This window comes from Podarcis melisellensis (genome assembly GCF_964234715.1).
Source record: "Podarcis melisellensis genome assembly, chromosome: 3".
In the NCBI taxonomy this organism is placed as follows: Eukaryota; Metazoa; Chordata; class Lepidosauria; order Squamata; family Lacertidae; genus Podarcis; species Podarcis melisellensis.
This window is the reverse complement of record NC_138530.1, coordinates 65,605,749-65,632,305: the sequence shown is the minus strand read 5'-3', so window position 1 is coordinate 65,632,305 and position 26,557 is coordinate 65,605,749. Positions and strand designations below refer to the sequence as shown.

Genomic DNA, 26,557 nt, shown 5'->3' with positions numbered 1-26,557 from the left:
TAAATTAATGTTGCTAAAGTTAGGGTAGATAATTTTGATAAGGAGGTGGCTATGTGGATAGTATTTGGAGCAGTTAATTGAGAGAATAGAGTTACATGTCTGTTTAATCAAATAATAGCACTAAAATGGAGAGCACCTGATTGCTCTGCACTCTGAAGAAGCAGGCAAAGGAGTCAAACAGCTATTGATAGTCACTTTGAATGGAATCCAGAATCCCTCTGGAGGAACAAGGAATATTTTATATAATAACACTGTAAATTGCATTAAATAATTGAGCTTTATGTGCAGTACATGAATTTATGTCAGACTTGTACACTAAGGGTTATAAAACGCTAGGGTAGTCAGGAATGGTGAATATTTCTACTAACTGGTTCTGCTTGTTTTCACAAAACTGCATTCTCACTGTTCAAAAAGGAAGTAGGGTATGTTTTGGAACACTTTGTTCTGATATGAAACTGACGTTTTGGATTTGCAGCGTTGCTTTCATGTAAATTCCTTGTGTTTACTGTGAGTATGCAAATCTTCAAGGCTATTGTGATTCCCAAAGATGAGAGATTATAAATCTCTCCTTGGGAACAGCTGTCCTAAATTACTATACCACTTCTATTTACTTAGCTAACTACTTGCCTAGTGCTTGTATAATACCAAGGGAACATATTTTTGTATTTGCAAGGCAACGTTTGTGCAGTTTTCCCCCATCTCAGGGCCTGGCTTCATACTTCTGAATTGTAGGATATTAAATGGGAGGCAAAGGAAGTTCAGGATGATTTATGGTAGACGATTATCTAGTTCGTTAATACAAACTGTAAATCTTGTCCTCATTATATTAGCCTTGGCTGATTTGCTTTTTACGGTTCATTCTGCTCATACAGTTCTGTGAGTCTCAAGTGCAATTTTACCTTTTTATTACCAAGATGCTCTTCTACCATAACACACACCATGTAAAGCAGTGCAGGGGGCAAAACGAATTCCGTGTCCGTTTTTATGTGGTTTCTTCATTTGAGATCTGACAAATAAGCATCTGTACTACACCCTGCTGTTCAGTGGATTGCTCAACTCTGCTTCAGATTTTAATACCAGATTCTGACAAAGCAATTTTGAGATCTTAAGATTTTGTGGCTATCCCAAGGGAACGAAGGATCTGTTAACTTGAGCAGAAAGAGATGGTTGTTATGTTCCTGGATCAGGCTGTTAATTGTATCATCTAAACAGACTATGATTACTTGCTTCTTTGGAGTCATGATTTCTGGTTGCCAATGAACTTTATTAGGCCAGTGTGAGAAGCTGAGATAAGTGGCAGCTGCCTCCCCTTACTCAGCAAGTTCCTTATTGTCCAAATCTGTTCTTTCCACATGCACCTTTTATCTCTTAGTAGCAACTGGAGGTGGGCTGCAAATAACATGCCTAAGCTTTGGATTTGGCCTAGGAACTGACAGTTGCTCTCTTTGTGCTCCTATCTTTTAAATTTTTGGCATATTTTAAACTATCTTTCCCCCACTTCTATGTCACGTCCAGCTCTTTCACATTAAGGAGGGGGATATCGAAGCTTATACAGGCCACTCCAAATTTACATGGGGGCTACATTCTAAGGCACCACACATTTCAGTGATATAGCATAGATTTGAAACACAATTGAAAAAGCCTGCAAATACCCCATTCCACCCCTAGCCCCATTCTGCCCCTTTTTGTGATGTTTTTGGGTCACTTCTGGATTTGGCGTGATGTGCACTGTCGCGATCATGCATGTATCAGATGTGACCAACGATCACTGCCTGTATAAATACTTAAGTGATCTTCTGATCTCCTGCCCTAAACCTCAGGCAGTTCTTCTGGGGCTTTTCTCTAGAGTCTTAAAGTAGGTTCATGAACATGAAGGGAATTAAAGCTGTAGAATGCTACTCATTTTCTGCTGCAATCCTACACTTATCAGAGAGTAGATCCTACTGAACTTGAAGGGACTTAATTTTGAACAGCAATGCAAAAGACTGCAGTATACAAACAAGGAATTTGTAAAATGTACCCTTAATTCCTGAAGCCAGCTCCTGCCAATGTGAAGTCTCATAAATTTCTTACTCATAATATCTAACCCCCTGCAAAATTCACACAAATTCCTCTCCTGTTGTCTCTGTCTGTCCTCGCATCTCCTTTGTCTCCCATTCTGTTCAAATTTAGGGCAGAGATCGTCTTTTTGTTGTTATGTTGTAAAATAAATCAGTGGTGTTATACAAATATACACAAAGATTACTTCTACTTCGCCAATGGTCCATCTTGAGCAGTCTTGTCTACTCCTACTGGCAGTGAGTCTCCAAGGAGGCACATGCTATCAGATCTGCTACCAGATCTTCTTAACTGGAGATGCTTTGGACTGAACCAGGCTCTCCAGTGAGCTGTGTCCCTCTCTTGAAAAATGGTGCAGCTACCCTGTTCACATGGGTAGGGTTTGTCTGGGAAATAATAGAACTGCTGAAGAATCCCAACAACTCTTAAATTATGGAAACAGACATTAACAGTATCAAAAGCAGTCTCAGGTTATTAGTTTCTTTTAAATTGTTGTATTTGTTTGTGTATTAAAAGCAGATTACTCACGCTTCTTAAATGCCACTGTCAGTTTCTGAAAATCAGGCTGTTTTGCAATTTGAAGAGGTTCTACTAAGTCCGTTAACAATAAGGCAGTAAACTTTTTTTCAGAGTTCCACCTTGTATGATTCTTTGTAAGACAATTGAATTAACTAAGAACCAACTTGTTTAATTTTTTAAAAAAAATAACTTTTCTCTCTTTTCTGTAAAGATCCATATCCAGAGAACAGAAGGGTGTGACCATATGACTTGCTCACAGTGTAACACTAACTTCTGTTACCGCTGCGGGGAGAGATACCGCCAACTCCGTTTCTTTGGAGACCACACATCAAACCTCAGTATATTTGGATGCAAATACCGCTACCTCCCCGAGCGACCACATTTAAGGAGATTAGTGAGAGGCTCTGTCTGTGGTGAGTGGATGATGACACTTTGCAAAGAAATGCTTGATAAACACATATGGCTAAACCAGTAAGAAATCCTTTTTAAAAAATAAACATGTAACAAATGAAGTCTAGTGAGTGGTGTAGCTTCTTGGGATGAAATTGAGTTGTTAGAGAAAACAAAATAGAAAAATAGAAAACAATATTGTATATTGTGGCAGACAGCATGTGGAATCTGTAACAGTGTAAATTACATACCAAAATGTATTTGTTGTTCACAGACTTCATAATTTTCTATACCTAAAGCACACAACAGTCAATTGTGTAACGATGATTTGTACTTTGTATCTAGAATTTGCTTCAAAGCCTCTTAGCTTACAATGGGAGCAAACTAGGTGTCCATTATTATTGAAGTAGACTATTACATTGAGTTGTCCTGCTTATTCGTAGCAGGAGGTTTAACAAACTGAAAGACATCATCCTCTTTCTATGTTCCTCCTGATGGAAACATGCAGATGGGGACAGATATACCCCTGTTTTAAGTCTTTTACAGACTCTTCTCTTGTGTATTACTTATTACAAAGCTCAATGACTAAGCTCTTTAGTGACGAAACGTCTGATTACCGGAATGACGTCCGAGCACTGAACCACTGGTAAAGCACAAGTGGACTATTTATTACTGCATTTGCAATTGTTCAGATAAAATCTATTTTGGAAAGAGAAGAAATGAGCACTGAACCACTGATATATTACAAGTGAACTCTTTATGTACTGCGTTTGCAGTTGTTTAAGATAAAACCTATTGGGGGGGAACTACTTTGGCCATTTTTATGGCCGTTTATTGTTTTATTACAGATAGTTACCATGGTGATATTATCTTGTGTCGACTGCAGTAGCCATTGTATCACCACCCTGTTTATTGTTTTATGTGTAGCATTAGCAGCCCAGTGACTGGTGCTGCAGTGGTTGCACTACTGTAATGCTAACTCTACATGCAAATGGACTGATTCGATATAGTGTGTTCATACATGACAGGCAGTGTTCATGGAATGATTTCAAGGAAATGTGCTTTGCTAATAACTGCAATCAAGTCTGTTTTGGATCTGGTTTTTCTGTGCAAGTATATTACATCAAAAAAGAAACATCAGAACTGAGCATGCTCAATTAAGATCACTGTAAGCACTGCATAGTTTCCTTATTGAGTGGGAAAATCTCTATATTGTTTCTCAAATTCGAATTGTGCCTAATCTAAATGGAATCACAAGTTAGCTAGCTTGCCACCCTTTGAGCTTTGTGACTTCTTGCGTCTCTCGACTGCATTTCTTATCTGGATAAGGCTGTGACACTGCTTTTTAGTTAAACTCTCAATATTTAGAAAGTGATTTTTAAAATAAGCAAAACCTCCCACCGATTTGCAGAATTATGTGGATTGGTTAGGATTACTTTGTGATGTGTGAAGAGTTTCCTGCATATGTTCAGGGACTTGTGCTTGGTTCCTAAAAGTTGCTGACCTAACTGGCTGCCATCTGTCCTGCTAACCCCGATCCTTAACTCTGTTCTGTTGGCAATGCTCTCTGCACAAGTTCTAAGAATACCTTTCTTTACATAGTTCTAGTACTGAAAACAGATTGCATCCTGGCACAAATTAAGTCCTCGACCAAAAACATAGTTATGGAAAAATATGTGGAAAAGTATAGAATGTTGAATTATATTAAAAATATTATCAGATAAACAATTTTTTTTCAAAAATAAATCTTTAACATGCCAAATTATTGCAATATATTACAACATATCCTAAATGCATTTTGACACAGATATCTTTAATAGTGGCATAATACAATGGTGGGGGAGAAACTAAGCATAACTGTCCAGTAGACCTTGGCTCTTGCATATGAGACTTCAAAGGAGGAGGACAGAGATAATTAACTTCAAATTGAGTTTATTAGCAATCAACCTGGACAAACAATTATTCATCAAAATAGTCATTAATGTTTCCAGGCCAAGAAATATAACCTTATTTCCACAGTATCAATGCTTAGGGTAAGCATGAATAAGCTCTGTGTCAGAATGTGTTTGGCTTATGTTGCAATATATTGCAGTTATTTGACTTACTAGGGATTTATTGTTGAAGTATTTATGTGATAGTTAATTTACTGTAATAAAAATTCTGTATACCTTTTTAAAAACACATTTTCCTGGACAATGTTTTTGGGTGACTAAGTTTTGTGTTAAGGATTATTTTTATCTTCATTTGTCTGCAATTTAAGCCATGTCAAAGTCACTCTGTTACTTGATACTAAATACTGATTTCGATCTCTGCAAGATAAGAGGATATGGGTACCTGGAAATGTCAGTTCTGTAAAACCTTACTTTCAACACTTACTGTAAATAGGGGTTAGTTTGTCGTAAGTGATGGGGGAGGAAAACCTATTGGGAGGGAGGGAAAAGGAAGGCACTGCTCCTTTGATATTATTAACAAAATATTTTTCTCTCATCAGTCCTACGGAGTGCCAGAAAAAAAATTGTTCATGGTTGCTAAAATTCTGAGATTATAAGCTTTTTTTTAAACAGCCTTAAATTCTGGATCGGGTTTTTTGCGTTACCCTTTCACAGTAATCTCAGCTGTTTGAAGCCATATTGCAAAACAACGTTTTCCCCTTCTGGATGCTAGAAAACAATTTAATAGGTGTTGTCATGGGTGTCCGCTGTGGGGGAGGTTCTCCCTCCCCATGCACTACAATCCACATATTCCAAGGTTTCATTTTTTAAAAACAGTAAGTTTCTAGAATTTGTAGATCCTGAGATATGAAGCAAAATGTGCAGGTGCTCTTCTTCGGGGTAGATGGGGGTGACAAACTATCCTTTCATTGTTTTACTTCCTTCTCCCTCCACCCACCTAAAAAATTCAGATGGATGCCATCCTTGCTCTGGATAACTCAGGTGTGGAGAAATGCTGTGTATATTTCTGTCTGTATTTTTGCTTTGAAAATTTATGTAAGCTCTGCTGATGTCAGAGTGTAACTGTCAAGATTCAAAGGCCTTATGCTGCAGGCTTGTACAGACGGCGTCCATATTGTGTGGGGTTTACGTTCCTGACCCCCACGTGTGTTCCTGCTCCACCCTGTTCCAACCCCATTCTGCCCACTTCCAGATCCCAAAGGACCCATAAGCAGTCGCACGTCCATTGGATGTGCACAAAATAGTCCCCGCTTGTTGCTGCTTGGTGAGAGGTGCAGAAAAGGGACGGAGAAACTATTGAGTTTAATATTTATAAACAGGATGTGAATCAGGTAAATTCATTGTGATTGGTCACAGAAAGAAAAAGACTGATTGACTTGAGTTCTAAGTCAGTGAAGAATGGGCATTTAAAAATAGTTGGATGAGGAAGGTGTGAGGCAAAGACCAGAGAAAGCTGAAGACAAATGAACAGTTGAGGCCTGAATATTAATTTATTCACTCTGGCATTTTAACTTTGCTGGTGCAGGTCAGAAGAAGGGAGTTCGTGGCTGCATTAGGCTAAGAGGCTGCCCTGTGTAAAGGGTTTATCAGAGGAAGGTGTATGCCATGAAGTGTGTACATGTGCACAGGAAAGTGAGTGAGTTGTGTATTGTGAAAATGTTATTATGACTTAAAAAAAAAAAAAGCATGTGTGTTGTTTTGTGGCCACCATATATGTTTTTCCTGGTACCGGGGAATGCTCCCTGTCATTATGAGACAGCAAGAGCATCATTGTATGTAGTCGGCAAGCTTTTTAGGGCGCAGTGTGTAGAGGTTGGATTATCTTTGCAAATAACAATACTAGTAGCTGCAGCAATGGTAATTGCATTGGCTTTTCAATAAGCTGACACAGCAGCTCTTGGAAATGTTAACTCAATAAAATATATAATGAGTGTACTGACTGCTGCATTACACAATTACTGATAGGTTAACAAAATTACTGATGGAGGCTACCATTCATGGACACAACACTACTCCTTTTTGAAAATTGTAGGAATAGAGGAGTTTATTGGAAGGTTATCAAACAAAAAAAATATTTTTACTCTGTGGTCCCTCTTCTGTAAACTATGATCCCCTGTCACCAGTGAACACAACACAGGGAAACTGTGTTTTCAAAAGGCATCATACAAATAGTGGGGCAAAACTCTTAATTTAGCCAGGATCTACCCAGCTGCTTGGGGAGGTAAGGGGCTGTTCCAATTTGGACATTTTGGCAGAGATTGCAAATCCCATAGATTCCCTGGAAACAGGCACAATACAGCTCTTTTAAATGCATTAAGTTGTTAAAGCAGCATCTGAATCCAATTAAGTGAATTAAGTAATCACTCACATGCTGCATTACTAATTGTGTACTTCATAACAAGCCATGGAATACATTTTCCCATATTTATAGGGATTTTTTCTCCCTTGGCATATAACTAATTTAACTGTTGCTTTCACTGCTAAGAGATTTAGCATGGCTAGAGTTGTAATGTATTATTATTTATTAGATTCACAAAGGTGCCCATCGATGAAAGATTTCCTGGGTAGATTACAAAAAAAAATTGAAAACACAATATGCAATAATAATTAAAAATAGACAATTGCATAGAAGCAGCAATCCAGATTTGTTTAAAACAACAACACCCAGCTATAAAGATTGGATGGATATAAAGGTTTTAACAGGGCACCAAAAAGATCATAAAGAAGGTACCAGGTGAGTCTTTATGGAGAGTGTAGTAACGTACGGTGTAACGGCATCCCACCGCTGCCACCGTGTAGTAATGCTCACCCCCCAACCGCTTGCCCCTCCCTTCTCCTGTCTCTGCTCTCCGGCCAGACGAGGACGCCCAGGGCAAGGTTGGGAGGCGTTATTACGTTTTGCAAAACAGAACCAAACACGACCCGGTAGGGCTGCCACCACTCCCTATGTTCCAGGGGCCCAAAATCACAACCCAGGGAGAAGGTTATGATCTATTATCCTGGCTGCCCCCTCACTCCACAAGCTGTATCCACAGACTTGCAGGCAGAAGTTCTACGGTAGAGCGTAACCAAGTGTAAGGCTAGGACTTAGCTATTCCCTCCGGAAAGGCACACAAGTTAAAACAGTTGCATTCTTAAAAGGTTTATTTTAAAATAACAATAGAAACATGCTAGAATAGCAGGCACATCTTTTGAAACGTTACAGATACAAAATAACAAAGATACATTGTAACTATACATACTCACAAGCTCTAACATAAAATAGGATAGCTGAAGTTCTTTAGGAAGCTGTTAGTTGAGGACTTTTGAAGATCTCCATCTCAAAAGGCGAACGACGGCTATTAAGCTGGAACAATAGAGCCTGGCATCTTTGCGGTTTGCAGAGCAAAGGCATAGAGCAAAGAGCAAGACAATTCCTTGATCTTTTATCCACAATTTGCACCCTGCGTCGTAACTTTCAAGCCAATCATGAGACTCAGATTATTTTCAAATACACCAATGACCGGCTTGCTGGTCAATCAATTTACCTCTTGACAGCTGGGCCAATTTAGAATTTTAAACTTTAAATCAAAGGGTTCCTCCCTTCCGTGGAAATTAGCCCGAACCACATTCCCAGGCAATTCAAGGACAAATAGCATCCTTGGAGGAAGGGATGTTTACACCATCGAACTCAGGTGTTAGATTTTCCATTAATCAAGACATCCTGGGTTCTAATAAAACTCTCAGCTGAGGAGTCAGCTAGTCTGAGATTTTAAAGACACACAACTCCTTTCCCAGGGTCCCTGTGGCTGATGAATCTCCCACAAGGCCTCACTCCTTTTGCTTGGCCAAAAAATAATTTTCTAAATATTACTAACTTTACTACAGAGAGACTGATTATAGGTGTTTGTATATCACTATATATTTAGTGAGCAAAGAGATGCCTTCAATATCTATGCTGAAGCTGCCTCAGATGGGTCAGTTTGGGACTTCATGGCATTCATGAGATGGTCTCAGTACAACACATGTAAGTGGCTAAGTAAACCCCTCTAAAGAACCAATATCCTTGCTCCTAAACTGCAAGCAGTTATAAACATCAGCATATTGTCATAAATGGAAATTTTAAATTGTTCTCTGTCATTTGGGGGGTTGGGGACACTTATAGATGGCCAAAACCAAACATTTAGCATTAGTAACCAATGTAGGTAAGTAACCAACCAACCAAAGTGCTCATAATATGCTATCAGAGGCTGTATACATTGGTTTTGTGCCTATAGGGGACAGAGTGATGTTACTTGAAATCTCATGTTAACAATTTTTTTTCTTTCCTTTTTAGGTGGGAAGTTGCTTATTGCACCACTGATACTGGTTTTGGGACTGGTAATAGGAGCCATAGCTGTTATCATCGGTAAGAACAAAATGCTATAAATAGTATGAGGTAACATTTTGAAGTAAGGAACATATCCATTTCAATGATGACTGTTGCCAGAGGGGCAATGAACAGAAATGGGGCAGTTTGTGGGAAATTGTTTGGCGGTAACTTGTGTATGTGGAGCTCCCACTCATAGAATTCAATTTTCTATTCTTCTTCTTACCTCAGCGTCCCCACCATAGCTCACCTCATTAAATAGGGTCCTCTAAACCTCTGATCCTTTTTAGAGAGACAAGACCAGGGAGACAAGAGGGTGAGGAAGCCACCCTCCACCCAACACCTTCTGCAGGCAGATCTCTGGTTCCATCACAATTAATACATTATGCATAACGAAACCACCAGCAGTGGTTAAAACAATTAAACAACAATCCAAACTAAAAATTTCAGAAGAGCATAATGTTTAAAATAAATTTCCACACCACAGATAACAAGAGTTTTAAAAGCTGGTAGGAATTTCAGAAGATATTTATTAAATGCCCATAGCACCCTCCATCCAAAGATAACAGAGCAGTTCACAATCTAAAAAATACATACCATAATTACATACAAAAACAAGCATTATTATTATTTACTAAGCATCTGAAAACCAGAAGACATCTGGCTGATCTGCAGAAGGCCCTGTTTTGTGCTTGCCTGCCTCATGTATGGATAGAACAGTAAGCAGGCCCTGAAGGGTCAGCTGGGCAGATTTGTGTGAGAACAGATGGTTCCGTACATTTAACTGAGTATAGACAGATGGGTGAGGTTTTGCTGATTAGATACCTTAATATGCCTGAAATGTGCACACTGCTCCCACATCTCTAGTCAATGCCTTACAATTATGGTTACAACAATCCACTTCAGAAGTGGAATTCCCTAAATAACTGTGGTGCAGATGTGCCCCCAAAACATCCAATCCTACTTCCTTCCAGGTACCTTTGCCAGTGATTGGTGCTACATAACATAGACATGTGTGATATCAGAGGCAGATTTGGTCCTTCAAATTTTGATTTTGGTCCTTCAAATTTTGACCTTTTTGAGGCCGAAATTCAGCAGCCTCTCATTTTTGGTTCTGCTCAATTCACTGCATCACAGTTGTGACCCAGTGTGGCAGAACTGGTTGTGCTGCCCTAAACACGCCTCTGATGATATGCCTCTGAAAGCATAAAATTATATTAAGCCTCTTGGTTTCCTGGTGGTCTAGTGAAAAGAATTCATTGCTCTCACAGCTACAGCCCATGTTCAATTCCCAGTCAGAGGGAAGTAGTGCTCTAGGACAAGTTATCTAGTCATAGAGCATCTGTTTTTCATGTAAAACATCCCAGATTCAGTCCCCAGCATCTTGAGATAGGGGTGGAAAATCTTCTTTCAGAGTGCCTGGAGACCTGTGGCCAATAAACATAGATACCAACGTAGAGCCAAATAGTCTGAGTCAGCATAAGGTAGCTTCCTGTGTCCTTATGTTTTGTGTTTGTAGAGTTTCATATATGCTGGAATTAAAAAATCAGCTAGGTTTTTAAAATTGCTTTGAGTTAGGCTTGCAAGAAAAGGGCAAGTACTATGTGAGATGCAGGAACATCCAGACAGCTTAGAACATTAAAGTTCTAGCTTACATTCACAAACTCTTTTGTTTTAAAATATTTTTCAGAACTGCATTTTCACATTTTTTTGGATAACAAAGCTAATTCAAGTAAACTGATTTTTGTTATTATTGATAAACCAACTAAAATCTCAACTACTTCAAATTACCATATTTTTCGCTCTATAAGATGCACCAGACCGCAAGACGCACCTATTTTTTGGAGGAGGAAAACAAGAAAAAAAAATATTCTGAATCTCAGAAGCCAGAACAGCAAGAGGGATCGCTGCGCAGTGAAAGCAGCAATCCCTCTTGCTTTTCTGGCTTCTGGGATAGCTGCGCAGCCTGCATGCACTCCATAAGACGCACACACATTTCCCCTCACTTTTTAGGAGGGAAAAAGTGAGTCTTATAGAGCAAAAAATACGGTATATGGCTGCTTTTGATGCAGAGTGACTGCTTCCTATATCCAATTTGAATGGGCATTCTGAAAAAAAGTTAGCACTAACAATATCATTGGAAATAAGGCAAATTCTATGTCTGCTACCTTACTGTAGGCTTCTTCTCTTCACTTAGCTGATAGAAACCCAGGCTGCATTTGTTTCTATTCAGTGAACTGTGTGCAGCTGATATATATTGTCACGGCCACCCAGGACTGGTCCCAGCTCACAAGAGACCTCACTCCGTTGCAGCTTATTTACAGGAAAAGTTTATTGAAGATTTCTGCTTCTCATACAGTTCAGCATTGTGGCCGTACGTCTGCCACGTTAGACCGCTGAAGTCCCCTCTGACTCCTCCCCTCTTCCGCACCAACTTAATAGCCTGGCTCTAGACCACCTCTTCCTCTCCTTTCTTTTCCGCAGGGTCTTCCTGCCCCCCTGGGTTCCCTCTCTCCGTGACTCGCCTGAGGCTGAATCCTCTGCCGCCTCTTCCCCCCTCTTTCTGGCTTTAGGGCCGGGCTCCTCCCCTGAGCTCTCTCCACTTCCGCGCGCCTCTACGTTTGAACTTGGCGCGCGTACGTTGCTGCTGACCTTTCTTTCGACCGCTACACCACCCCCTGCTCTGCTCTCCACCCTTTCCGGCTGAACACCCTGCTCCAACCCCCTCTCTCTGTTCTCTCCTAATCCTGCTCCCTCCGAGAGACTGACGACTCCACCCCCTTTACTCCGTTCCGGCTGAGACGTCTCTTGCTTCCTCTGTCTTCCACTGGGCTCCTCTCCGCTTCTCCCTTCTCCTCCCCTTTGCTTGATTAAGGTAACCCCCTTTTGAGAATCCTCTGACTCGCTGCTCAGACTCGTGGATTCCCTCAGAATTCCATCATCTTCTTCCTCATCCTTCTGCCCCTCCTCCCACTCGCTCTCCGTCTCCTCTGTCATCTCCTCCTCTCTCCCAGAAACCCTGACATCCATCCCCCCCTCGAAGCCCCCCCTTCCCCCCTCCCGCTCGCCGGGGACCGGTTGTGGAAACTGCGGCTCTTCGGGGGTAGGCTCAGGATACAGGTCGTCTACGTCAATGTTCTCTGCTGGCAGTTCTGTGTAAGTGTATTCGAAGTCGGGTTCTTCCCCCAAATGCTTCTCAGTCTCTGCTTCCATCGCTACTTCCTCCGGTGCTGCCCGCCAAGGACCTATCAGCCACCTCTTACGCCATTCCTCCTCTGGCTGCTCCTCCCACCAATAAGGGGTTTCCGTGTCCACCCCCGAGCACGATCCCCTGGGCGGGCTTGATTCTGGTGTTCTTTCCTCGGGGGAAGAGAAACCCCTGAACGTGCTATCTGACAATGTGGGTGTGAAAAGCCAGTCATCAAAGTACTCAGCTGGCATGGGTCTATGTGGGAAAAGTGCATGGAACTCTTCTTTCAAAAGGGGTTCGTCTAACTCGTAGCCTGGCACCCAACTATTAGCAGCGGCTGGTGTGCCCTCCCTGGCGAGAAAATATTCAACTCCCTCCTCCCCCCATCTCGAGTCCAGTATCTCTGTGACCTCGTTAAGAGGTCCTGGTCTTGGCGATTCCCCCCTCTCAGGCGCCCTCCTACGTGGCTCTGGGGGTGCTCCTGACTCTTGAAACCTGTGTGGGGTTTTGTAGGGAGTGAGCACCGACCTATGAAAGACCGGGTGCACCCTGGAACCTTCCGGAAGGGCTAGACGAAAAGCCACCGGATTGATCTTAGCCTCAACTTGATATGGCCCTAGCTGCCTGTGTCCTAACTTCTTCTTGGCCAATGACCTGGCCGGCATCGCGTGGGCTGCTAACCACACCCAGTCCCCAACCTGGATGTCCTCTCCCGCCCTCCTGTGCTTATCGGCCTGCACCTTATACGCCTGTTTTGCCAGCTCCAAATGTCTCCGCAGCTCCTCGTGCACCTCTTGCAACTCCGCTGCAAACTGGTCGGCATCTTGAGGCCCCCCCCCTCCTGGTGCCGCAAATCTCGGGAAGGTTCTGGGATGACGGCCATTGTTCGCGAAGAAAGGCGTCACCCCGGTGGAAGCGTGTTTCGTGTTGTTGTAGGCGAATTCAGCCATCGGCAGATAGTCCACCCACGCCGCAGGTCGCTGGTTGGCGTAGCACCGCAGGTACTGCTGCATGATCGCGTTGACCCTCTCCGCTTGACCGTTGGTTTGTGGATGCCTCGCCGATGTCAGGTTGATTTTGACGTGCAAGATGCCCAGAAGCTTTCGCCAGAAAGTGGAAACAAACTGGCGCCCCCTGTCGGACAAGACGGACTGCGGAAGTCCATGCACTCTGAAGACGTGATCGATGAAGAGCTTTGCGGTCTGTTCTGCCGTCGCCACCTTGGCACAAGGGATGAAGTGCGCCATCTTGGTGAACAAGTCCACCACCACTAACACCGCCGTCTTACCTCTGGAGCTGGGCAGGTCTGTAACAAAGTCCAACGCTACCCTCTCCCACGGTTGCTGCGGTGTCTCCAGCGGTTCTAGCAATCCCGCCTGCTTCTGGTGCACTGGTTTGGACCTCTGGCAGATATCACACCTGGCGACGTAGTCCGCCACCTCTCCTCTCATCTGGGGCCACCAAAAGTCTCTAGCCACCAACTCCATCGTCTTCTCTTTGCCGAAATGGCCTGCACTAGGGGCGTCATGCAACTGTTGCAGAACCTTGGCTCGAAGATCGTCGGTGGGCACGTAAAGGGCACCCTTACGAGTCAAAAGTCCATCTTGTAATTGAAACTCATCGTTGTGTCGCGACCCTCCGCGTAGCTCCTCCATCTTAGACTGTGCAAACTGATCCCTTTGCAACGCGCGTCGCACCGCGTCCAGGTCGACTGCGATGGTAGCGCACGTCCACGCCTGCGGTGCGAAAATGTGCTTTGCTGCGATTGGAGCTGCTTCCTCCAAGTATTGCGGCTTTCGGGACAGCGCGTCTGCAATAACATTGGAGTCTCCTGGGATGTATTCTATTTTGAAGTCGAAGTCCGCAAAGAACTCCGCCCAGCGCATGTGTCGCTGGGTCTGCAACTTAGCCGTCCGCCAATACTCTAAGTTCTTGTGATCCGTGCGGACCTGCACCGTGTGCTTGGCTCCTATTAAGAAGTGTCGCCACGCTTTGAAAGCTGCATGAATGGCCAACAACTCCCTGTCCCATATGGTATAATTGCGCTCCGCCTTGCTGAGCTTCCGGGAGTAGAACGCACCCGGTCGCCAGTTGCCTTGTGAATCCTCTTGCAAAAGAACGGCCCCAACCGCTCTATCTGACGCATCGGTCTCTACCCGCATGGGTCTGCCGGGATTCACGTGGAGCAGCTGCTCTTCGGAGGCGAAAAGACCTTTAAGCGTCCGGAAGGACCGCTCCGCTTGTTCGGTCCAGACGAACTTCTTCTTCTTGGAACTGAGGGTGTCAGTGATCGCCGCCGTCGCGTTCGCAAAACCTTTAATAAACTTGCGGTAAAAATTGGCAAAGCCGATGAACCTCTGGACCTCTTTCCGATTTCGAGGGCTTTTCCAGTCCAACAGCGCTTGAACCTTAGCCCTGTCCATGGCCAGTCCCTCGTCGGACAACTTGTAGCCAAGGAAATCAACCTCTCTGACATCAAACTGGCACTTTTCCAACTTGGCGTACAGCCTGTGTTCCTTCAGCCTCTGCAGGACCTCCCTCACGTCCTTATCGTGATCCTCCGGCGATTCCGAGAAAATCAGGATATCGTCGAGAAAGCAGACACACTTTTTGTAGAGGAGACCTGCTAGCACGTGGTGCATAAATGCTTGAAAAACGTGGCTGCCATTTTGGAGGCCGAAAGGCATGACTCTGTATTCGTATGTGCCCAGAGGGGTGAACATGGCGGTCTTCCACTCATCTCCTTTCCGGATGCGGATGAGATTGTAAGCTCCACGTAGGTCCAGCTTGGTGAAAATCTTGCCCCTCCTGACGGTCGCTAAAAGGTCGTCAATCTTGGGCATGGGGAAAGCTTTGGGCTTAGTCAAGCTGTTGATGAACCTGTAATCCACTATAAGCCTTTTTTGGGGCGTGTCCTTCTTCTTCACAAAGAAAACAGGGCTGCCTCCCGCTGCTTTAGATTCCTGGATGAAACCTCGCTTGAGGTTATGGTCTATGAACTCCCGAAGCTCTTGCATTTCGTCCTCCGACATGGAGTACAGCTTGGCAGCAGGCAATTGCGCCCCTGGCACTAAATCAATCGCGCAGTCGTAAGGTCTATGAGGCGGCAACTTGTCAGCTTCCTTCTCACAGAAAACCTCCAAGAATTCCTGGTACTTGTGAGGCACTGTTTGCACCATACCCAGATGCAATGGCTGCTCAGCTTCTCCTCCCTGATCGGTCTGAAAGCAATGCTGAGCACAATACGATGAACAAAAGTTGATCTGCCTCTGGTACCACGCAACCGCGGGACTGTGCCTCTCCAGCCAACTCATGCCTAACACGATGGGTGTGTCCGATAAGTGGGTGACATTGAAACTAATAAGCTCTCGATGGTTGCCAATCTGCATCATCATGGGAGGGGTTTGCTGCACCACTTGCCCCCCCAGCAACTTCCTGCCGTCCACCGTGACCACGTTCAGAGGCGTCGTTGCAGGCAGGAGCGCCATGTTGTGCTGCTTAACGAACTGCAGTCCCATGAAGTCGGCGTTGCTTCCCGAATCGATCGTTATTGGAACCTCGAGGAGTCTCCCATCAGGCAACTGGAGTGTTGCTGTGAGCAGAACTGCCGGTTTGGGAGGCAAAGGGTCCACGCTCTGCAGTGATGCTGGGGGCTTGTCTACAGATCCGCCTGGCTGAGCCCCAGTAGCTCTGCTTCCAGCCAGGCACTGTCGTTTCCCTGAAGCTGCTCCCCTGGTTGCACCTCTGCTGTTACAGTTGCCAGCGCTGCAGTGTGCTTCTGGAGCCTCTGGGGGCACTCTTTCGCCATATGGTGCGCACTGTCACAGATGTAACACTTCCTGGTTCCTCTAGGAGGCTTCGCTTTGGCTGCACCAGGGACAGGGCTCTGGGATGGCTTCTGAGCCCTAGCACCACCAATCTCCATTGGCTCCTCTCTGTCCTTCCCCATTGGCGAGGGGTGCGCACGGCTGAAGTCCCTGTGCACAAAAGGGAGAGTCCTTGCTTGCGCACGCGCTTGGGGCCCGTCCTCCTCGTGCCACGGACGCCCCTCATGTCGAATTCCAAGAGCTAAAGCCCGTTGCACCACGTCTTCTAGGGTCTGGGGTCTGTCCCCCCTAGCGATCTCATCCTTGATGGGGGGGCTCAATCCCTCCCAAAAAAGATCTCTGACCGGTTTACTGTCCTTTGGCCAATCTAAGGCGGTGAGCAATGCAAAAAATTTAGAGTGGTATTGGCGCACAGTCGCTTTCCCCTGCCTCAGCCCGTGCATTTGACGGCGCGCAATGTCCACATCCACAGAGGATTGAAAACAAGAATCCATCGCTTTGATGAACGCAGTTGAATCGCGACGGGCCGGTCCATCTTCGCGCCACAAATTGCGTAGCCAAGCCCTGGCCTCCCCATGCAGGTGCGAAACAATGAACCCCACTCTCTCCTCCTCATCTTTAAAATCGTGACGGAGTAAGTGCAGTGCATATACAACGTCCGCTCTGAAATTGGGATAGTCTTGCAAGTTGCCATTAAAATGCGGAACTAGGGCACCCCCCCTCCGTCCAAGCGCAATGCCCTCCGCTCTGGATCCTGGGGCCCCCGCCTTGTCCGCGCGCTCCCACCTTGCCTGCAAATCCTGGCACGTCTTCTCCAAGTCGTCATTCTTCTTCTGCGAAGCAATGACTGCCGATGTGAGAGCGGTAACCTGATTCCGCAATGCAACCAGCTGCTCCTCAGCGCTCATGGCTGCTCCCGTTCGTGAGCTTCGCAAAAAAAAATTTTTGCTTTCTGAGAGGGGACTTACTGTCACGGCCACCCAGGACTGGTCCCAGCTCACAAGAGACCTCACTCCGTTGCAGCTTATTTACAGGAAAAGTTTATTGAAGATTTCTGCTTCTCATACAGTTCAGCATTGTGGCCGTACGTCTGCCACGTTAGACCGCTGAAGTCCCCTCTGACTCCTCCCCTCTTCCGCACCAACTTAATAGCCTGGCTCTAGACCACCTCTTCCTCTCCTTTCTTTTCCGCAGGGTCTTCCTGCCCCCCTGGGTTCCCTCTCTCCGTGACTCGCCTGAGGCTGAATCCTCTGCCGCCTCTTCCCCCCTCTTTCTGGCTTTAGGGCCGGGCTCCTCCCCTGAGCTCTCTCCACTTCCGCGCGCCTCTACGTTTGAACTTGGCGCGCGTACGTTGCTGCTGACCTTTCTTTCGACCGCTACACCACCCCCTGCTCTGCTCTCCACCCTTTCCGGCTGAACACCCTGCTCCAACCCCCTCTCTCTGTTCTCTCCTAATCCTGCTCCCTCCGAGAGACTGACGACTCCACCCCCTTTACTCCGTTCCGGCTGAGACGTCTCTTGCTTCCTCTGTCTTCCACTGGGCTCCTCTCCGCTTCTCCCTTCTCCTCCCCTTTGCTTGATTAAGGTAACCCCCTTTTGAGAATCCTCTGACTCGCTGCTCAGACTCGTGGATTCCCTCAGAATTCCATCATCTTCTTCCTCATCCTTCTGCCCCTCCTCCCACTCGCTCTCCGTCTCCTCTGTCATCTCCTCCTCTCTCCCAGAAACCCTGACATATATATATTAACATTCTATATTTTCCTTTGGTTTTGGCAGGTTTATTTGTGTTCCCTATCTATTGCCTTTGTAAAAAGAAGAGGAAAAGGCCACGAACAGAAATGCCCTGGTATGAGTGAGCCATTATATATCTGAAAGGAGCCAGTCCTGCAAGAATTGTGGAAAATACGTGCAGCACGCTGTGCTAGTTAACTATCCTGGCAGAAAATTCAGGGGCAACTGCCATATTTTGTCTGCACTGTACACTACTAAAGACAGACCAGATTGCTTCCCTGCTCTGCTACTTCAGACAAAATGGAGGCCTCTCAATTTTTAAAGGTTTTTTTAATCCCTCTCTCAAAAAATCAAGTTTACTTTGTTGGACAGCCTACATCTGCACTGTAGCTACACATCTACTGATTGGCCCACGAAAAGAGTATTTAATTTGGCAACCTCTTCCCCACCCCAAGTCACTGACGTAACTCTCAGGTGGCCTTCCAGATGGTGTTTTCAGTGGACTTGTTTGTTTCAAAGGCTGGCTTCATACGGAGAAGTGGTTATTCTGTCTAACATCATTTGCATAATGGCAGGTGCTGAATTCAGTAGCTCCTTATTTTGTATATGCAACTTTGCCCTAAATACTGAATCATGTGTGTGCTAATAGCTACTGTAGAACCTTATAGGGAATTTGGTGGGGAATGATTGGAACAGTATCTAGTCCAATTAAAGCAACGGAGAGATTTGTCTTGGTTATTTGGGAGAGCATTGTGTCATTTTCAGTGTTTTTGACCTGTGCAAGCTGTTTAGCAAGGCTTAAAATGTTCACGCCATTAACTTCCATCAAATACACTGAATTAAGTTAGGTGTCAAAGCCTGCCTTTTATGGTTGTTTTTGGACTCTGACCAAAAGCATTGTGGCACATATACACACTACAGACCAGAAGCATGTTCAGATCTGAATATGCAACAGCAACTAAGAATGTGGCCAAAACCAGGGCAAATGCAAGAAAAGAAACAAAAAATGTAACTACTGGAGCATATTTCAGAATGTTTAGCACTATCTAGCTGGGGAAATAGCAAATTGTTCTGAAGCAGCCCAGAAGTGCACTGTTTTTCTAGCCTGCACCAATACATGCCTAAAGTGAGTAGGCATTTCTAGGTTTTTCCTAGGAAGATACATTCAGGACAGCTTCATAACACAAGGTCACTTAAGACACAGGATCTGTTTGTGTCCTTCTTACTGTTAGGCTCAGGTCTGGAGCAGTACGCCAATGTAAATTATGTCTGTCCTGGTTTGCCTGATTTCCATAGTTCTTCCCCAAAGGTTTGGGAGTATTATCAATATTAGGTGAATCACACACCAATTTGTAGGTGTATTAATCTAACCCACACATTAAATCATTTGTGTGGAGTTTGACATGTATATTTCCAAAGGTCCAGACCTTCTTGCCTACTAAGAGAAAGGACATTACTGAATTTATGAATTGTCCCATTTGTATTGCACATTAGCAGTTAAATTAAAATGTCACCTGTGAAGTGTTATGCGTTTTAAACAATGAATAAATTCAGTAAAAACTAGTGCTATTTTTTATTTTTTTTAGTTCAGGATCAGGTACCTGGCAGTCTTATTTATATGTTCCTTTTTTTTTTTAACTTGCTACTTTTTGTTGAACTCAACATGTGAGGGACGTGCAGCCCATTGATTTTAAAGTTAAGAATAAGGATAATTAAGGAAGGGCTTAAAGAAATTATACTCTTCTGTTACGTTAGCAAAAGAGAATATCAGAGAAAGGAAAACCATACAAACAATCCATTATATAACGATGGACTGTATCGTAAGGTGCCTTTCTAAGCTCAGAAGAAGTCCTTTGGAGAATGGAAGGGCGCTTTGATCCAGCAAAAGTTCCCATTAGCAGGAGGAAGAAAGTGAATTTTGCTTTTACCTTCCTGTCTCTGCAGTCCCTCTCACTATCTGCCCTGCTGTTCTGGAGGCTGCTTATAGAATCCTAGGATCCAACCTAGACACAGAATTATAATCTGCTGAAGTTTCTTGTTATCTTCAATGTTCTGTTACTCAACAGAGTAGTGAAGTATTTGAAAGTCCTATGTTCTATTGTAAGGGCAATAGACTCTACAAAATATATAAAAAGGCAACATACAGTTATTTGTAGCCCATTGTACATTAAAATATTACAGCACTTCAGTGCTGTAGGAGTTTGGTGATAGTACAAAATGCAACCCAATGAATATGTATTAATTGCTGGACCATAAAGCCTCATCTGAAATTGGTAGTAGATGCTACTTATCTGGCAATATGTCTCTGCCTTATGTTTCATTTTCATGTGCTAGCATCAGTCATCTTGCAGCTGAAAATCTTTAACAATATCCAAATTTACCACCTTTTCATCCACTAAAATTAGATTGATTTTAGTGGATTATGAAACCTGGCTTACTAGAGAAATGAATTAGAATGCAAACATTTCAAAGAGAAATTATTTTTGGTAAATTAATATACACTATGCTGTTTCAAATATTTTGAGCTTGCTTAATGATTCTCCTTTTTTGTGTTGTCTCAGAGTTGACTGCTGCCTTAAACTTTTTAAAAGATTGTATATGTTTACCTAGCCCCAAATTGCATTTTCTCAGGCCAAACTTGTGCATTTTCTTTGGTTTACTCAGGGATTTCAGTCCTTCATTAAAATGTCAAATACTCTTATGAAAAAAAGCTTTTCTAATATTTAGAAAACATTCAAACATATTAATTATATAATGAGATTTGGTGTTTGTAGTACAGGATGCATTAAAGCAATCTTGAGGCCTCTGTTTGATTTTAACGTAATTCATGTACTACTTGAGCTTTCTTCTATGTTTGATTTTTGTTCTCTACTCATTTGAAATATAGCCCTTACATAATCCAGGAATTTTCATGTGCAGCAGCAAGTTCTGTGCAAGAATCTTTCTGCTACAACTATTGGCTCTAGAGACAGGAAGTGCTCTCAAGTCTTGACAGAGATGGTCACTTGCTTGGAAATGACTGGTCTCTCTCACACACATACATACACGTGATCAGCAGGGGATTTGAACCATCATGGCCAACTATTATTTCAGTAGCTTGTGAAGGATACAGGAATGCCACATGATATTTCTGGGTGGGTGCAGATTTTCTTGTCTAGACAATACTTTTGTGTCCACATGGGACCACATTCTGAAGCACTCTTGCTCATGAAAGCTTACTTTTGTAAGTGGGTGTAATCCCATAGGTGTTGCTCCATTGACAGAAGGCACCCTTCAGCAGAATGGGGAGGGAGGCAATTCCTCCTCCACTGCTGATATCTCTTGTCTTGAAATGGTTTATAATACTAAGATAAGTGAAAGTGAAAGGCATGTGTATATAAGGGTAATTTAAAGTTATTTATAGAAGCAACTCTTTCCCACGAAGATACAAAAATAGCTTCACGGACACAAAGGCATGACATTTTAATACTTAGATGAAATGTGTATCAATAAAACCCTATGGTTATGCAGATTTAGTTCACTGAGTATTTAAGTGTAACTTCAAGATGTAGATTTTATATTCGGTTTTATATTAACTTGCCTTTTCGAAAAATGGAGCATTAGCAGTTATCATACAAGAACGGAAGAGGTGCATTAGAATACTGGTTTGCTGACCCCTTTTGTAAGGCTATTTTCTTGAATAATTATCCCAAAGGGTTATTTTTTAATTTCCTTTAACAATAGATAAACAAACACACTCATTTAGCAACCATTGGAATGACTGCTGATTCACTATGTAGTAAAACTTGGGTGAAATAATATTGTTTAAAAATCTGTTTTGCTGAACAGTTTCAGAAAGATTATTGTGTGGTAAAACTGTTCAAGACATTCTTTGATTTGTTTTATGCAATTGGTATCCTGCTCTGTGATTATTATCTGTTGCTTTTAAATTGGAGTAACTTGATATCAGTTACAGTGAAATATGTCCCTATGCCTCTGACCATAGCTCACTCACAGTAAGGGAATAGTGCCTATTTTCTCTCTATCCAATGCTTTAAAAGAAAAAAAGTATAATATACCTTATCAGAATGAAAAAGAATTGAAATTGTCTATTTAGGGGACAGAACCTCCATTGCTTTTATTAGTTTAACAGTAAATACAAGACTGGATGATTTGTTCTAAAGTAGAGCATCTATAAAGTATTTTATTATCCAGATTGCTACATATTCCAGTTTCAGAAGGTTGACAATTTTTCAGTGTATTCAGACATTGCCAAGTAAAGATAGTTGTATTTGCAATGCAAGTAGGTGTAAACTATAGGTTGCAATAGATTGCCATTTTGGTCTTGACTACTGACATTCAGCCTGGAATTAATTTCAGTAAATAGGTAGCTGTTCTTTGGTTGTAAGAAATTCGTGCAATCCTTTTGGAAATGGGCACAGGAAAAATGCTTAGATATTGATTCTTACTATTAGCGCAATTTTTCTAAATCCTTTCAGGGTAATATTTTTTCATGCATTGGCTGCTTTAAAAATGGGTGGTTGTAATCACTTTAAGAATGCTGTTTCTCACTGTGGTAAAATCTTTGCCAAGACATGCCATGAATTTATTTATAAGAAATATAATACAATATCTATCCCAGGGCAAAAGAAAACTCATCTTAGCTGAGCCAATATTTCTCATCTTCTTTTTTAAAAGAACAATTTTTACACAAAGCTGCCCCAAAATTGTTAAAGTAATTCTGTGAGTACAAGTGAGGTGACCTTCTGTTTTAAATGATATACTTTTATGTTGGCCACTTTTCCTCGCATCCCAGACATTCCAGTCTAGCAAGGAAGATTCATGCCTGAAATAATGCTTCTATTTATGGCTGGATGGGACCCCATAGTGTCAAAAAATGCTGTGTGTGGAGACAAAGTTCTGGATTAAACCACACATGTGCGCTCTGGCAGGTTAGCCAGTACTGTTTAAGTTTTTGTATGTATTTAATTCTGGACACCCTTTCTTAACAACAGGTGATTAGAAGCTGTCATTGCTAACCATATGTCTCTGGGAAGATCTTGAAGGACACCTTTTTGTGTTGCAGTGAGATCTTTGGTTCAGGGCTAGAGCTAGGGCTAGAGTTTCATAAAGGGTAGGATACTTAATATTTACTGAAAATCTTGAATGTTCACCTGCAATTGCAGTCATAGCCAGAAGTTGCAAGAACAAAGAAGTGAACTTGTGTGCTATTTTGTGTGCCATCCTTCATAAAATGATTTAATGTATTGACAATTGTATGTGGTGCCCTCACAATCTCAGTTTTCTGTTTCTGTAAAGTTTTTAAAGAAATTGTACATAACCCTTGATTATGTGTGAAGGATTTTTTAAAAATTAAAATATATTGGGACATAGTAAAACTTCAGCTGCAACTGTTGTACTTTTGAGTTTTCCATGGGATTTAATGGATTATATAATAGAATAAGGACAATAGAAGTTACTTCTGAGAGACTGGTCTTTCAGTTTGTAGACTGATTGATGCAAAATGAAGATCAAATGGTATAATTCCTGTGGTAAAAGCTAAATAAATAAAAAAAAACACTTGCTTTTCTTTGTTTTGGCATCAATGCCTTCATTTTTCTTGTGCTATCACCTAAATCAGCTTGTATTACAGCTGTGGTTCCCAAACATTTTCCACCATTTGAAAATTTAATTTTCTGCACGTGCACTGTGCTAAGTGCTGTATGGTTTTTATTTGTATTCCCATTATTTTCATTCCTTGTGCATTGCATTTACAATTTGAATTCCACAGAATTGTAATACAGTGAAATACAGTATACAAAACAAAAGAAGCAATAAAATGCAGTTAGAAATCAACAGGAATATTTAATGTGATGGATGTACCATCTCCCATATTCAACCACAAATTCACAGGCATGCCCTGGACCACCTGTGGGTGGCAGACCAGTTTGGAAATTCTGTATTACAGAATTAATTTCAGTGACTTGGATCCAAAGTGCTCAATGCACAGAAACCAGTGGAGGCTACTGTAGCCTGTCCTTTCCCTGCAACAGTGCAGTACCCTGTATTACCTTAAAACCTCTCCTGCAGTGTTCCCAAACTCAGGAGTATCTTATTCTGAGGTATGAAGGCAGGAAAACCCTGATGCACTTCAGCCAGTGACCTGTTGGGGGGGGCATAATGTAAATATTCTTCTTAAAATAAACACAAAACTTGGATTTAGATTTGCAGAAAAACCATCCACAAATACAGAACTCTGCTAGAGTACATGTAAAGTTATGAATGGAAGAATCATGTTAGTTAAATAATCAAGTTCATTAGAATTCAAAATTTAAGCCCACTGAAAAATATTTCTCTCTTACATGTGAGTAGTCATCTTCTGACATGCGTATGCCTGTGTTTATGTATGTAAATGGCATATATGAACTGATTAATACGTAGAAACATCGTATGTGAATGTTAGGTTTGCCATTGCGGTGGCACTTTCCCAAGAATTATAGCTGTTCCACACATTAGCATTTTGGTTTTCAAGAATGGTGGGCAGGGGCAGTTTTTAGTGTAGAGGAGATGTGAGCCAGCCATATAGTAAAAAGAGAAGTTGCTAAATGATTATGCCAGTAGCTATTACTTGAAAACACTCCACAAAAAGCCAAATAAGTGGGTACGCCTTCTTAGTCAGTGTTCCTACATCAATTAAATGTTTTACAGCATGACACAAATACATTAAAAAAATATGTTCATGCCTTGCAGATCAATTCAATTGAACATCTGTGTAGGATTTTGTATTAACTTGACTTTTCCATCCATCCTGGTAAAGGACCAAAACTAAATATGTGAAAATAAGTTTTGCTCATTTAAATAGGAAGCAATTATTTGCTCAGAAAGGGGAAGAGTAAAATAAGGTATGGCGCGGGATGGTTGTGATGAATGAAATATTAATTCCCCTCCTTTCCAGAGCTACATTTCATTTCCAATGTGAATATGATACTAAGTTTTAAAATGTAGCTTTTAAAGTGAAAAGTACATTTTCAGATTAAACAGTCAATTGAATGGATTTAAAACTGCCTTTTACTGCGCTGCTTTAGTCTTGTTATCTTTTTACTTTTATACAATTGATCTGTAATTCTTGTAGCACTGTGACACTTCATAACATAAACCTGTTATGCAAAGTCATTCCCTCTACCTAAATAATCATTTCAATATTCCAAACTATTTTCCCCCTCTATATGAGACTTCAAGCAAACAGATCTACAACTTAGTATTCGATATCTAATTTTTTTAGTACAAAATATACCCCAGTCCTCTCACCAAGCTTCTTTCACTGAGGCAATTGTTCATACAATCCAAAGTGAGGATTCTGGCATTACAAAACACAAACTGCTCCTTGTACCAATGGTGTGGCCATGGACCATTGTACTAGCAGTCTTCTTCCTACAGTGGTACCTTGGGTTACATACGCTTCAGGTTACATACGCTTCAGGTTACAGACTCCGCTAAGCCAGAAATATTACCTCGGGTTAAGAACTTTGCTTCAGGATGAGAACAGAAATCGTGCTCCAGCGGCAGCAGGAGGCCCCATTGTGCCAGTGGTGCTTCAGGTTAAGAACAGGTTAAGAACAGTTTCAGGTTAAGAACGGACCTCGGGAACGAATTAAGTACGTAACCAGAGGTACCACTGTATATAATAATACATGGCTCAGTTTAAAAAAATATTCGGTTCCTCTCCATTTTCATAAGAAATACCTTGCTGGATTGCATGATAGGTCCATCTAGTCTGGTCTCCAACAGCATTTAGCTTTGCAAGCTCACAGGTCATTTCTTGAACATGGTCATTTCTTGTTGGTTGTCCCAGGTAATACAACATTTGTAAATGGAGGTTCCATTTACCTATTTATGGTTGATATCAGTGGAACAGCCATTTGATCTTGAAAACAATGTTTTGTTTGTGGTGTTTTAGATTAAAGTTTCAAAGTACTTAAGTAGCAATACGTTTCTTATAGACGTTATATCTGTGTAGGAGCTTGGCAAACAACAACAAAAAACCCAGTAGCATACTCAAGGCATTATTTTCCCAGCACCTTCCTAAACAACTAGGCTACTAATGTTCATTTTGTACATCATGTTGGCTTTAACTTGCATCAGAAACACTTTGTAACATATGCCTGGCCTTGTTAAGCGAGTGCCTTTTGTTTCAAGATGGCCTAAACACTGTATTTTATTGTCTTTTGTTGGTGCAGAATGTACTAGTACTGTTTATATATGTCCTGGCACATAGATCTAATATCGTCATTAGATAATACACAGGTTGTATGTGCACATGTATACAAAACTTAGAACACAAGGAATAGCGTTCTCTTGCTGTATGTCCTGCTGGACAGGACCTTTTGAAATTAAATGAAGTTTCAACTGTTTTGAAAATTGGTTACCTTGCTGCTGATACCGTAATTTATGATTGTTATGTACTACATTTCCACTCTGAAAACCTCTTTATGATAAGCAGTTTCAGAATAAAGTGTTGCCACATGAAGATCAGAAGCTGCTGGTAAAATTGATAATCCAATGC

At 42.3% G+C, this 26,557-nt stretch overlaps 1 protein-coding gene across 1 annotated transcript in view; it reads left to right on the top strand.

Moving 5' to 3' along the window:
* RNF217 (ring finger protein 217) overlaps positions 1-23,574 on the top strand; it is a gene marked incomplete at its 5' end in the record, with an annotated part of 37,012 nt that extends 13,438 nt beyond the window's left edge. The window contains 3 exons of the mRNA XM_081904765.1: positions 2,789-2,990; positions 9,235-9,306; positions 18,061-23,574. Of these exons, the coding sequence (XP_081760891.1) occupies positions 2,789-2,990; positions 9,235-9,306; positions 18,061-18,140 (354 nt within the window). The 3' untranslated portion in view covers positions 18,141-23,574. The remainder of the gene's footprint in view (positions 1-2,788; positions 2,991-9,234; positions 9,307-18,060) is intronic.
* Positions 23,575-26,557: the final 2,983 nt, after the last annotated feature.